This window comes from Anguilla anguilla, chromosome 9 (assembly GCF_013347855.1).
Source record: "Anguilla anguilla isolate fAngAng1 chromosome 9, fAngAng1.pri, whole genome shotgun sequence".
Classification (NCBI taxonomy): domain Eukaryota; kingdom Metazoa; phylum Chordata; class Actinopteri; order Anguilliformes; family Anguillidae; genus Anguilla; species Anguilla anguilla.
The window spans coordinates 1473804-1488803 of record NC_049209.1 but is presented as its reverse complement, the minus strand read 5'-3'; the positions used below and the strand labels follow the sequence as shown (position 1 = coordinate 1488803).

Below are 15000 nucleotides of genomic sequence, written 5' to 3'. Positions count from 1 at the left end.
GCGGCCGCGCCGGACGCCCCATTCACGGGAGTAATCTCCCCAATTAAACGCAGCCACTTCCAGGCGTGAGGAGATGAAAGGAAACGCAAAGCTCGCTTTAATGGAAAGAGTTCTTCGTGCAGTGGCGGCTTCAGAAATGCTAAGCGCCAGCACATCGATCATTAACAGCATAGAAACGTTACCGTGCCGTTCATTCAGTGGCTCTGTATTAAAAGATTGTGTGCGGGACATCACTGCTTGAATTACAGTGGGATTTTTAAAGTGTAATTACAGTCATTTATTATTTTTTCAAATCAATCGCTTTTATTTAATTTTGGCGTAGCAGTGCATGATAGTACAGGATATTAAAAAATCAAAATGCATGTTTTAAGATGTGTTTCTTCTAATGGGTTTGCTGTGTAGCTATCCATAACAACCATGGTTCACTGAGAAGAGTGATAATAACAGAGCTATGACTCAGATAGCGCAAATTAAATCAGGTTTCCAGCCACTTCATCTCAGAGCCTGTTAATAATTACATTCAGCAGACTGTGGCTGACCAGTAGATCAATCTGAGTGGACAGTAGATCAGTCTTATTAGCCAGTAGATCAAACTGTTTAGCCAGTAGATCTTTTGCGTTTGAGTCACACCTTCCTGTTGTTTCAGTGAGGCCAGGCCACCCTTTCCTGACAGATGTCTTTCAGGGGTGAGAGGGAGGCCAGATCTTCTTTCTGAGTGTGTATGTATGTAATGCGTTTTACACAGAGCTGGGTAGTATTTGGACACGGTGGATAAGGGTGGGGGGGGGGGCGTAGGCTTCTTATCAGATCCCTGTTAAGTTCCCAGGCAATAAAGCTGTACCCTAGAACAAGATGCATAACCTCAATCGTTTGAGTAATTACAAAAGCACAGTATACAAACCAAAAGCACGATATATAAACCCGTACGCACTGGAATGCGTAGTGCTTAAAGGTGCAGGCCAAGACATAAGGTAATAATGTAACCATCCACGTGAAGACTGGGTCACCTGACAGGGAACTCTAAACGCAAGCAGCAGGATTATTTCTGTACACGGTACTTTCATCAAAGACCGTATTACTTCCATAACGAAAGGACAAATAACCATCTAGTGCAATAAGGAAAAGTGGAACTCTGTGGTAACTGACATTTAAAGAACAGTTTTGACAGTTTAAAACTGCAGCGCGGCTGTTGACAGTGAATGTCAGTGAAACTGCCTGCAATTCCCCGCCAAAAACAGTGACCTTTACAAAACACACAGCAGGTTAAAGTATCTATTTTATGACATATTACTCATTATGGTTAAACTGAAAGAAGCAATTTACAGAATTATATTCATCGCAGATATAGATTCATTAAACTTGCTAAGACTGAGGTTGACGATAATTATCCACTCAGAATTTTCAGTATAACCAATGTTGGTGATAGTGCAGTGGCTATAGCATTTTTAGGACAGTAACTTCAGACATTCCAGTCTTTGTATTGGGCAGTGCTGGTGGTGAGGATAAATTTTTATTTCCACAGACTGCTAAAGTACACAAGGCCTCCTCGGCTGGAATTCATAGCGTTCTGTAAAAGTAAGCACAGACATAAAGCAGTGCTTATCCTAAGAGGACGCGGTTCCCTAATACAAGTGAAATTGACTGTGTCATCAGGTTTTGGAGTGGTTCAGTCAGCAATGGCTTATGAACAGACAATTCTGCCCCTTATATATATATATATCATTTGCAACATATGACCTGAAAAAAGAAGAACTAAAAGTTTTGCTTCTCCTTCTCTGCCTCACCAAAGTTCCTCTATCCTCTCTTCCATTGTTGTCAGCGCAGAAGGACGCTGGAATCGCTCAAAATATTTTCGCTCAGAAACAGAGAACAAACTGAGCGCCGTTTGGCTGAATTATTTTATTTTTTCTTCTTCTGCTTCTGCTTACGTCACACCGCCACCATCGCTCATCGGAGGACCTGCCCTCGTTAAAACCATGTGACGGTTACTCTACTCGATCCTCACAGCGACAAGCTTTACTTCGCCATGTCTGTTATCCTGTCTTGTGCATGCCACTTGGTTTTTGTTGATGCTCTGTTTGCAGAGAAAACCGAACAATGAGAATGACATGAAGCATGCGTGCACACAGTCAAAAATGTAATTCGACCTTTGACACCTCAGTCAGGAGGAAATCACAAATACCCAGAATTCCTGACTGGCAGACAACATGGGGGGGAAAAAACCCTGTTTTTAAACGATGAAAGTACTGATTTCTTCCTCTCTAATTCAAGGCGAGGGTTCTTTCCTTAGCACTACAGTTTTCCACACTATGCACCTTTACCTTCAGTAAAGCAGCATCAGAGTCCCTAATACTCCTCAGACAGGAAGCTGAAGACAGGAAGCTGAGTGCAGGCAGTCAGAGCCACTGGCACAGACACTCTGTGAGTCGTTTAGGGCCACAGACGTCCCCTGACTACACAACTCAACTTTAAAATGTTATTTTGGAGCACATTTTAATTGCTTCAGCCTCCGTCCCCCATTGTGCAGCCCCCCCCCCCCCCAGTTCTGACAACACTGCCCCCGGCTCCCCTGAGTACTCACCCCCAAATATTCTTGTTTAGGGGCACCAAAACCCCAGAGCCTGGGGGTAGATTCCATTAAATAAAGCCAAAAAGCAACTGGGGTGGTTTGGAGGGAAGAGAGAATGTCACACATACCGTTATTAGCAATTATAAAGCATGCAATGATGTCCCCTAAATCTACCCTGTGTCCCATAAACAGACTAAATCTACCCTGTGTCCCATAAACAGACAGTAAAATGAATCACTGTGAAGGGCAATATAATCTCATGTACTGAAGGTTTCTCTGGTCATGCTTCCTTTCCATCCAGAGAAAATCAGGTAAATCAGGACCAGTTTATTTCACCCAAAGTCTATATATTTTTTAAAGCAATAATATAATTTTATAAGCTAACCTTGTCCATTCTTTTAATGAGAACAGTCTGGCGTTTAATTTCTTAATTTTTAGAATGCACAAATAAATGTTGTATTTAATGGAACCGGTGATTTGTTTGTTAATGGTAAATTAATATTTGCTTCTGTTTCTCATTTTCCGTATAACACACTCACATTCGAGGAAATGCTTTTTAATTTTCTTAATCTTTGTTGCTATTGGAATAATAGTGCTGGCATTTGTTTTCCACATTTGCAACAACAAACACATTAGCTGCCCTACAAACAGCCATTTGTACCCACTGGTAGACACCAATACTTGGGGCTATGGTGTTATTTGAAATGGAAACATTTTTTTTGCCATTGCTTTGCAATCCATTTCCCTGCCCGTGCTTCCTTGTTTTTCCTTTCGTCTTAGAGATCCATGTCCTTCATTTTAACATGACCATGCAGAGATTCAGAAATCAACTGAACTTGGAGGTTCTGGCGGCGATGTGTTTAATAATGGCGCTTTCACACAAGCAGTTGGAAAGAAAATAATTTTAAGTGATTCCGCGCTACAGCAGGAGCACGAGGGGGTCTGTTCCTTCAGAGCATTTAAATGATGAACCCAACTAGGCCCTGAAATCACCAGTTTGGCTAAAGAGCGATGACTCACAGGCCAGAGTCGAGGGACGACCTGTTAAATATTAACCAGCCGATGACGATCCCACGAGATACGGTGAGAGATAAACCTCCTGGGGCTGCAGGAGCACAGAGAGCAGTGCAGTCATTGCGTGTGTCAGTCCATGTTTGGGGAATTTTACAATAAAACCTGGATACAGTTTTACTACACCTGCAGTATTTTAGTGCTGGCTGGTGATCTGGGGCGGGGGGGGGGGGGGGGGGGAACCTACATTGTAAGAGAAGTTGAAGGAGAAACTTGAACAGAAACTTGTATTTTTTTAAAAATCATTTTCTTTTTACGGACTTAGCAGCTTAAGTTTTAAATGGGAAACTTTTTCAGAAAAGATCAGTAATTGCGCATCGTTAAGGCCGAACGCGCGGCACACCCGCGAACTCCCGCGAACTCCCGCCCCTCCGCCCGCTAAAAGCCGCTCCCTCTTCCCGCCGTCCTGCCGTCCGAAGCTCCTATTTACCCGCCGCACTGAAGGGACGTCAGGACGCCGCTCCTGAGCAGATGGCCCGGGCTAATGGCGGCCTTGACCACCGCTGACACTGATGAACACGCTCCAAAGATGACAATGAGCCCTCGGGGACGTCGCGGTTTACAGTGGGGGGGGGGGGGGGGGGGGGGGGGGGGGGGGGGGGGGGGAGAGGGGGTCACATTCTCAACGCTTCAAAGCCTTCGTCCTTTTAAGGTCCTGCGAACGGTCGAAGACGGCTCCTCAGAGGTTTCCGTCGGCTGCGAGGGGGCGCGTTGAAGCCGGTTCGTTTTATTCGGGTTTCTCCGCCATTTTGAAGATCTTTTCCAGCACGTTCTTCTGCGCAGGAGCAGGGTTCGGACGGACGAATTGAGGCGCATTAGCCGTAAATAAAACTTTGATTGCTTCAATTCGTTTCCGCTGATTAATGGCTCTGTTATTATCAATTCTCTCATCGAACCATGGCCTGTTATTGATGTCTACATCGCAAACCCATTAGAGCTAACGCACGTTTGCATCTATCCTGTACAGTCACGCACGACTACACCAAATATCAATAAAAGCAACTAATATGAAAAATAATGCATTGTTAAGGTTTTGAGTGCTCCATTTTAAATCGGAGGTTATTTCAGAGCACATGCACCTGCAGATGATTGAAGTAAAAGAGTTCTGTTAGCCAGGGCTGCCTGGAGATCTGCCGTCCTGTAGGTCTGCACTCCAACCCTAACAAAGCATGTCTCATTCAACAGCTAGAGATCTTGTTGAGCTGCTGTTTGTGTGTGTGTGTGTGTGTGTGTGTTCTGAGGAGGTGCTGCTATCTATATCCCTAATGAACCTGGCAGTTCTCATGTCATTATTATGTACTGTGTGTCTCATCTGTTTATGTCCTTTGATGTTACTTTGGTATGTGGACATGAATAAAAGTATTCATATGTGTGTGTGCGTGTGTGTGTGTGTGTGTGTGTGTGTGTGTGTCAGAGTAGGCAGTCCTTACTCTGCTTCTGTACTTCCCTGTGCTCTGTCAGTACAGACAGGCAGCCCCTACTCTGTGTCTGTACTTCCCTGTGATATGTATGCAAATATGGAGCAGAAGGAACGGATCAGTAATCTCCTCCAGGCGATGAGGTAAACCTCAGGAGGAAATGCTCATATGTACATAAACGCAGTCAGATTAGCATGTGCACAAGCTCCTGCAAGGAAAATCATTCATATCCGTAAACCGCTGAGATTTAAACCATAACATTAATACGCTACGCCATCAATAACGGGTTCCACGGAAGGGTGAACAGGTACGTAGCAGGGAGAGCGCTGAAATCACCTGGAGAGATTATTTTCAGAGCGTTTGAATAAATCTTCAGGCAAATCTTATCTCTGGACCGTGGAGAGAATCGTGATGGCAACACACTGATAGAAGCGGTAAATGTGGTGATGTTGATACTGATCTGCATCGAGAGATCACACCGATTGCGTCTTTAAACAGGCGTAGATACGCTATAGACTGGAAAATGGATCATATGGGACACAATGCAGCGTAAGGGACGATCAAAACATTTTGTTTAGAGATGGAGAAAAAATGTTCATCTAATTTTTTAAAATTTAATAAAAAAAATAAAAATGTGCTGACTCAAATCTAACTTTTTCAGAAGCATTACATCCTCATGAGAACTGGCACAAAAAAAAACATTTTTCAAAGTATTTTATATTTTTTGGACATAATATTGAGGTGTGTTGCATGAACAGAAACGTGTTGCAGTGAAACTATTTTCAAAAATATTACTTATTTTATTTTTGTAGTATTCTTGCAATGCAGGTCTCAGCTTTGTAGAATAAATGGTTCCTGAGATTAAGACCAAAGACTCGTGTCCCCTCCAGGGGATGAAAATGAATTGGCGGGTCATATGAGGATAAAAGTGACTCATTATCAAAGTGAGAAGAATAGCAATGGATGCAGTTACTTCAGAGTGGATTTAACATTGGCTTCAGTGCAGCAAAAACAAAACAAAAATGATAAAAGTGGGTCCTCTGTGATTTGGGTTGTTTTGGGAGCGAAATTACACAGGGATTTGTGCTGGGACTTCCATAGCTCACATAAACACGATAAGGACATTAATAGGAACATTATTAAATTCCCTAAATGATACAAAACTGTGGGGAGGGATGATGAGCTTTGGCATGGATAAACCGTCTCTAGAATATTTTTTAAATGAGCTCTCAGATACATGGAGTTAAGGCACTAGGCCTTGGTAAGTGGTGTACAATGCAGACATACAAGACCGTTCTGACCACATCGGAGGGGATTGAAGATGGTAGTTCTGCAAGGCAGCCCATAACTGCCAATGGCTTCATCCAGGAAGGGGGGGGGGGGGGATTCCTTTCAGAAAGGTGGCCCCCGACAGATCCTCCACTTGGAACTTGATCAGAAGCCTGCAAGGCTTCCTCTCTGAGAGGCAAAATCAATTTCGTCTGGGTAAATTGACTGTACAGCGAAGGGACAAATTTGTTAAAGGCACATTTCACGCCACTGACAATAAGAATCATTTCTTTAAATGCAAAGAATAGCTTCCCTTGGAATTGCAAGTGAAGGGGAGATGTTTGAAGTGTTTGAGACCGGGATCGGCACAGCGCTAGACGCTCTCTATCCCACACTGTGGATTGCCATCATTAAACTTTCGGTGAGAACTCGGACGTCTCCCTGACGAGCGCCCGCTGCTCTCTGAAGCGAGGCCGATGGTGTCCCAGCCGTGTTTAGCGGTTACGGCGAGCGAGTGCAGTCGCGACGGAGCGGTCTAAAACACCGCCGCTCGATCGCACGGCCGCAGAGTCCATTTCCCCCGCGGATTTCCAGCTCCAGCTGCGCCGCGGGACAGAGACCGCGGGGTGTGTAATCGCGTTTCATTCCGACCCCATTCCGAGAGAGAGAGAGAGAGAGAGAGAGCTGTTATCAGCCGAATGAAGTCTTGGCGGTAAGTGAATCGCCATCGATGAGGACGCTGATAAACGGGCCGGTCTTTGGGGAGGGGGGCCCTCACTCTGGGCGGATGCGTAAAGATGTTCTAACACACACACACAGGACAGTCGGCACGCGGAGACGAGCGGAGTGTGTGTTTGCACTTTACTGCTGAGGAACCGCTATACTGAAGTGGATTCAGACTTACAGGAAGGAAGTATGAGTTCTCACATAGCTGCTTCTCTCATTTGAGTTGACACCGCTCTGTGTTGGCATAGCACCCTTTATTAAGAACCTATGTGCATTATCTATCTACTAGGAGACATAATAGATGTGATTAGCTAAATGAGTGTTGTCTAGGGTCTTTGTTAATTGATTTTATATTACAAAACTTTTAGGGAGCTAACACTGTTACATGATATATAATTCGATGATTTAATAGATCCAGTGATCATAGATATCAGTTCATTGTTTTCTTCTCCAACTTTCAGCTTGTTTTGATTTTTGGGGAAATTAGTACAGTTAGTGGCTAATAAATCATAATCTGAAAAAACATAGCAGAGACCCCCGAAGGTTTTGCATAATGAATGGAACCCATTGTATGTGTATAGTGGCTTCGAGCAGAAACATTGTTGCAGGAAACATTGTTTCCTTTTATCTCAGGCTGTGAAGCGGGCCAGGGTTCCAAGTTATGAATGAAATGCCTCAAGTATTGACATTACTTAAGGGTCTCAGAGAAGTTATAGCACAATGAGCTAATTCACGAGGGAAAGGCACATGCAGTCTTCTGTCTTTATCTTCTCTCATTTCCTGAGTCAATAGCACCAGGCCGTAGTAAAATAGCTTAATGCAAAACAGATGTCAACACACAGGTCTTTAATTTACTGGCACTCAGCTCTTTCCAACAAAGCAGTTGTCCCTTTTGCTTTTTCGAACCAAATATTTTATGTTGCAATGCAAAACCTGAGGAATCCGCAGCAATGTTAGAATATTGTATCCCAAACTTTTCTGTTCTGATTTCCTGTCCACACAGTCCACACAGTCAGTCGGACACTGTTATTATTCCCTACGAGTCTCAGACACTGTTATTATTCCCTATGAGTCTTCAACACTGTTATTATTCCCTATGAGTCTCAGACACTGTTATTATTCCCTATGAGTCTCAGACACTGTTATTATTCCCTATGAGTCTCAGACACTGTTATTATTCCCTATGAGTCTCAGACACTGTTATTATTCCCTATGAGTCTCAGAAACTGTTATTATTCCCTGTGAGTCTTGGGCACTGTTATCATTCCTGATAAGTCTTGGACACTGTTATCATTCCTGATAAGTCTTGGACACTGTTATCATTCTTGATAAGTCTTGGACACTGTTATCATTCTTGATAAGTCTTAGACACTGTTATTATTCCTGATAAGTCTTGGACACTGTTATTATTCCCTGTGAGTCTTGAACAATGTTATTATTCCCTATGAGTCTCAGACACTGTTAGTATTCCCGATGAGTCCTGGGCACTGTTATGATTGGACACGGTTATTCCTTCTTATGACATCCAAGGTTTGCCAAATGCCTGGTTTCGGACTACAGTGCTCGGTTTGTGGTCCTGATCAGACCATATCAATAATTTTCAATAAGTTGAAATTTGACCGTCACTACTGTTATAGCTATCTTCCTGACCCGCCTCCACCTAGTCCACAATCATTTCCCCCTCCCCCCATCTCCTCAGTCTCCCCCCACAAAAAAAATCCAGTTTCAAGCTGCCAAATGCATGCCTTCTGTGTGCGCATGTACGGTGTCTGGTTCACAAATTCTAAATCTTGATGACCCAAGACTCACTCTGTCATGAGACGGGACATCCAGCCCACCCCCCCCCCCCAGAGTGTAGTGTCTATATCCGAGATTACTCCCTCTCCACCCTGCCCCCCCCCCCCCAGAATGCAGTGTCTGTATTATTAATGAGCCCCCCCCCCGTAGCCCAGGCGACGCGTTAGGCCTGTCGGTAATGATGTAGGAGGCGGCTCTGTCTCTCTCATCTCTCATCTTGAGCAAAAGCAAAACCCTCCTGGGACTTTCTCATGAGCGAGAAACCGTGGAAACGGGGAAAAGCGATCACCGCGCTCATCGGCCGCTCTGACGAACACGACAAACCCCCTTTATTCGGCCTTCCAAAAAAAACAAAAAAAAGGCGGGAAAAAAGCTGCCACGGCGGTAAGAGGTGGATGCGAGCGGGAGGGTCCGAGGGGGGCGCTCTGTGTTTGACTGCGTGAGCGAGGGAGCTGTCTGATCCGGAGAGGGGCGACAGGGCTCAGCCTAAAACAGTCCCGCTACGGACGGGCGCGGCGACTGCACAGCGCTGAGGGTCGTTTCTGAAACCGCGTTCCCACGCCAGAACCCCGTCTGACATTAACTGGGCCGTACCTGCAGGGCATTCAACACTGAAGCTTTTTTTAAAATTCAGACATTCGGTGATGTTTAGGCCGACCAGACTTTCTCTTTAGAGATTTTTTTTTTTTGCCCTTCCAGGTGGGACTTACAAATTCCTAAAAATATTCTGGTTAGGTTTTGCCTGTTCCAAGAGGCCGTATATGAACAATCAAATAGCTGAGTATTGTGTGCATAATGCCTCCCACCATATTCTCTTTTTTGAAATCCAATATATGTTCACCCTGGTTATGTTATGAGAACCCTTCCTCTTTTTTTTTTTCGCTACAGACAGTCATCTGCTTCCTGTTCCACACACAAAGCACATTCCTTCAGTTTGCAGGACCACAGATGGGCGCACAAGCTGATGCACTTATTCTTTCTTCCTAACATGAGTTGTCCCCTTTTTTACAGGGCCCTGCCCCGCCCTGCTTGGCTCCACTCCACCCCGCCCCGGCCCTGCTTTGCCCCGCCCTGCTTGGCTCCACCCTGCCCCTCTCTGCCCTGGCCTGCGCCCTGCACCCCCCCCCCCCACCATGCCCCACCCCACTCCGCCACGCCCCGCCCAAACCGTGCCCCACCCTGTTTGGCTCCACCCTGCCCCACCTTGCCCTGCCCCACCCCTGTGTCAGCTGTAGTTCAGAATTTCCTTTGATGTAGGCTGACATTCGTTCTGCCCAAGAAGACAGCCCCTGCTGAAACCAGCACTATAAAGGATCGATTACAGAGAAAAGGACCGATCTCTGGGACAGGTTATTACCTGGTCTCAGGTGAGCGCAGGTGCGAGAGACCTGTCTCTCACTCGAGCTTCTCAGAGGAGCGCTTCCCTCTGCTCCCTCATTCGGGTCGTCTTCGGGTCCTGCTTTCGAAAACCTCGTCGGGTTTAAGCGCAGGATCTCTCAAAACGGGAACGCCGAGAGACAGAGTCCCTTTCACAGAGAGCGCCTGTGAAGCTGCGGGGCATTGTTTTTAAACTGTCCGCCCGCTGTCACGACAGGAAGTCAGACAGGGACGAGGACACAGAAGAGTCATCCACTAAAAAAAAGAGGATGAGAAGAAAAGAAGAAACGGTCGGTTCAAAGAGAACGAAAAAAGGGGAAGACGTCTATCTGTTTCCCCCACCCCTAGGCGAACTGCCTCTCTCGCTAACTTACTATTATTTCTCTGTCAAAGAGAGGAATGGCCGTGTTTATTAATCATGGCAGCTGAGATTCAGAGCTGTCTTTACGTCCCAGGCAAGGGGGTTGTGCTGGGAGTCGGGGGGTTAGGGGGTCGGGGGTTAGGGGGGTGGGGGGAGCTGACAGTGAGATGCTATTTCCTCTTTGGGCTGGTCTGACACTAGCTAGTTGGGCTAAAAAAAAAAATATTATTTTTTCTTCTTCTTTTACAATCTCACGCACATTCTCTCTTCCTTTCTTATGCTTTCACTCACACACACATTCTCTCTCTCTCACACACACACACACACTCTCTCTCTCTCTCTCTCTCTCTCTTTCACACTCTCTCGCTCTCCCTCTCTCTCTCTCTCTTTCACACCGTCTCTCGCTCTCTCTCGCTCTCTCTCTCTCTCTCTGCGAGAACTTCTCTGCAAATTGCATGCAGACTTTCTGCATCAGATGTCTGTGGGAGGACCTCCTCCCAGGACCAGCGGGCTGGCGGACTGGACCGACGCTCCAGCAGAGCTCTCCGTGGACTAAGCGCAGGCTGACGGCGGGATTATTCGCGGAGAGAGCACCGCGGGAGCATGGCCCGTATGGCGAAGACCCCCCTGAGGAGGTCCTTCAGCGACCACGTGAAGGTCTCCACCAACAAGGCCTGGGACATATTCTGGAAGAGCGCCCGGGAGAAGCGGCTGTCAGGTAAGGGGCATCCCGCTACCTTCTCTAACACCTGCGCTCGCGCGGAATTCCCGCGAAACCGGATGCTACGTGCCGTGCCGTCCCGCGGAGATTTCGCGAACTTGTCTTTGGCGCTTCCTAAAGTGAAACCGTGGCTGAACGCGCACAGCTCGGAGAGGGAAGTACGATTCCGCTTGAGTCTCTCAAAACGACACATTTTGTGGACGCCACTGCCGCAGAGTAACTTGTCGTTGCTGGAATTTTGGTAAATGGTGAATGACAGAAAGCTGTAGCATTATCCTAAAAAGAAGCGCGCTGACTGTGGTTTGTGAATTTGGGACTAAATACTCGAGCGCATGAGTGTATTCAGAGCACTCCTGCAGGAATGTGCAAACTGTCAGTGCGACTCGAGACCAAACACTGCAGTTTTCGTAGTGGATCTTTGAAGTGGCAGTGATGAAGCATAATTTTATCCAAACATAGATGGGACTGTGTACGCTTAATAATAAATATTATCGTCTCCAGCTCGACGAAATGTCAAACACCCGCCGACGGTCGCGTGAAGACGGGAAAGCAGCTGCTCGCGTCCCGACCGTAAACATCTGCATCGCATTAATGAGTTTACAGGACGAGATTGCTGGATTCACAGATCCCCAGAATTATGCAATGCTAAATTGTCTGGAATCCAACTGTTTCTAAACACACAAGGGGGGGGGGGGGGGGGCAGGAAGTACTCCAATAGCAGTTGTAATGGGAGACTCCACAGCAGAGTAGTGGGAGAACGCAGCCCCTCTCTCTGTCTGTCATTCTCTCTCTCTCACTATCTTTCTTTCTCTCTCATTGTCTCTCTCTGTATCTCGCTTTCTCTGTCCCTCCCTCTCTCTGTCCATCTCTCTCTTAAATTCAAATTCAAATGTTCTTTCTTTTCAACAAGCAAACTTGTGATGCAAAAGCATCAAGGTACATACTGTAAATGACAAAGAACACACCCCCACAACCAGGAAAAAAGAGAGAAGAAAGAAAAAAAATAGAAACAGCCCCCATACACATATGCAAATACAGTCACACTCTCTCTCTCCCTTTCGCTCTCCCCTCTCCCTCTCTCTCTCTCTCTCTCTCTCTCCATCCCTCCCTCTCTCCCTCTCTCTCTCTCTCCCTGTGGTTCTGGCCTCCCTAGGAGGTTCTCGCCCAGCCTATACATCACAGAGCTGTCCTAATATTTACTCCCGAACCGAAAGCTGTCATAACTTAGGCCAAATATGGAGCTGCACTCAGACACTACAATGCGCACACCAAGCTGCCCACCAGTCTGAGGTACCACCCTGCTGGGCCTTCTGTGCATGGAATCAGCCCCACAGAGACTGAGGAATACCCATGCTCAGATAATACCCCATCATAAAGACATTGACAGCAGCGTCGTAAAGTTTTTTAAAGCACGTGAAAAAATGTGAAAAATGTCTTGGGTACTTATGCAGATCTAAGCAAGCGGACCATCTACAGAAAGACCTTTACACCATTTTGGACACATGTTGCAGATAAGACAGTGAGATCTGTCTGCTGCCTGTCCAAAATGCAGAGGTGTGCAAGAGTAGTGTGCAAGCCAGGTGAGGCGAGTGTGCTCTTCAAAGTGCTCCTCCCTGCTTTAAATGGGGTGGAACACTGAGCACCTCCCTGCTTTAAATGGGGTGGAACACTCAGCACCTCCCTGGGTTAACATGGGGAGGAACACTGAGAACCTCCCTGCTTTAAATGGGGAGGAACACTCAGCACCTCCCTGCTTTAAATGGGGTGGAACACTGAGCACCTCCCTGTGTTTACAGGGGGTGGAACACTCAGCACCTCCCTGTGTTAACATGGGGAGGAACACTGAGCACCTCCCTGCATTTACAGGGGGAGTAACACTGTGCACCTCCCTGAGTTTCCAGGGGGAGTAACACTCAGCACCTCCCTGAGTTTACAGGGGGTGGAACACTCAGCACCTCCCTGTGTTTACAGGCGGAGGAACAGTGAGCTGATTGGCCTGACTGTATCAATTACTGGCTTTAATTTAGCTTCAGAGCGGCTGCATTTCTGCAGCATTAGCTCAGCCTGGGTACGGCCTGGCCTGCTCCTCCACTCCTGCCATCCTCTTACGTGCCTGCTCCTCTGCTCCTGTCAGCTTCGTACGTGCGTTTAACTGGAACACTAATTCTCGGGGAGAGCGGGGAACCGTGGAGGCCTGTTGGAACAGAGGGAAGGCCTCTCGGTGCGAGATTAGAGAGAAAGCAGTTCCAGATGTTGCCTGAAAAGTCGGAAGCGGAATCGGATTACAAGTTTTCACAACAGCGAAGAGAATATCTGAAAGAAGAAGAAAAAGAAAAAAAACCTATGACCTATTTAGAAATGGGTTCCACACACTGTTTTTGAAACTCATGAATATTTTAAATATTTGGTGAGCGGATTGTTGCTGGAGGAGTGTTTGATTTCAGCGCCCTTGATCTGGAAAATGCATCTTTAACAAAGTCCTGAAATATGAACAGCTGCTGTTAAAATGCTTCTTCATATTCAACTGGTGAATTGATCATCCCCTCAAACAGCCAAAACCGCATTTTACGCTGACGTTTAAAAACTGCGAAGGCTTGTGTTTTGAGTTGGATGAGCCCAAGGCTTGATTTTCACCTGTGACATTTACATGACCACTTTAGAAAGCCCATCTCCACAAGACAACGGGTGGTCCAGGGCAAAGCACTCTGAATAAAGTTAATTTGCCATGACTGTACACATGCTCACAGATGTCCTCTTCAATGGAGATTGAATTGGCAAGTTTCTGTTTCAGTGACTTCTTTTCTGCCTATGAAACGCATCGGAAGAAACCATGAAGCAGTAAAGAGTTAACAATTAAAATTTGAAACAATTTTTCACCGTCTTCAGTTTTTAAGATTGTCGTTATGGGGTAACTTCAGAAAATAACTTCCCAGTTTAAATAAAAAATACATAAACCCTCTAGCATAAACCCTCTAGTTTTCAGTGCAGCACGCTATTTTGGTACATGTTTGGCCAGTTCTATGGTACTTATTGCACAGATATGGAGGATAAGCATCACCAGATTTAAATGTTAAAATGAAAATGGTTGGACGAATAGCACTGTCACCTCATAACTGTGGGTTTGAATCCTGACCGAGGGCCTTTCTGTGTGGAGTTTGGCCTTTCTGTGTGGAGTTTGGGCCTTTCTGTGTGGAGTTTGGGCCTTTCTGTGTGGAGCTTGCGTGTTCTCCTCGTGTCCGGGTGGGTTTCCTCCGGGCACTACGGTGTTCTCCCACAGTCCAGAGACATGCAGGTTAGGCTAACTGACTCTAAATTGACCCTAGGTGTGAGTGTGTGAGTGAATGGTGTGTGAATGGTGTGTGCCCTGCGATAGATTGACAACCGTCCAGGGTGTATTCCTGCCATTCACACACTGCATGCTGGGATAGGCAATTCCCCCACCCCACCCCACCCTCGCCATGACCCTGATCTGCAATGTGCCTTAGAAAATGGATGGATGGATGGATGGATGGATGGGTGCATGAGTAAAAGGCTGAACTTCTGTCCTCAGAAGCACTTGATCGCTGCAGTCAGCGTCAATGCAAATAGAAATTCCTGTTCACCAGGGATAAAATAATATTAAACATTCCCTCGGGGTCTTTCAATGTTTTTTTTTGTTTGTTTTTTTTTTACAAGCCGCCTCAGGGGAGCA

At 46.2% G+C, this 15000-nt stretch overlaps 1 protein-coding gene and 1 long non-coding RNA gene across 3 annotated transcripts in view; one reads left to right on the top strand and one right to left on the bottom strand.

Moving 5' to 3' along the window:
- The window catches only part of LOC118235206, a 25174-nt gene extending 14614 nt beyond the window's left edge, over positions 1 to 10560 (bottom strand). The window contains exon 1 of the long non-coding RNA XR_004766806.1: positions 10208 to 10560. This is a non-coding gene — a long non-coding RNA (uncharacterized LOC118235206). The remainder of the gene's footprint in view (positions 1 to 10207) is intronic.
- Positions 10561 to 10929: 369 nt separating this feature from the next.
- Positions 10930 to 15000, top strand: part of si:dkeyp-23e4.3 (rho GTPase-activating protein 7) — a 47961-nt gene continuing 43890 nt past the window's right edge. For both annotated transcript variants that reach the window (XM_035434387.1, XM_035434386.1), the window contains exon 1: positions 10930 to 11306. In XM_035434387.1, the coding sequence (XP_035290278.1) occupies positions 11192 to 11306 (115 nt within the window). In that variant the 5' untranslated portion in view covers positions 10930 to 11191. The remainder of the gene's footprint in view (positions 11307 to 15000) is intronic.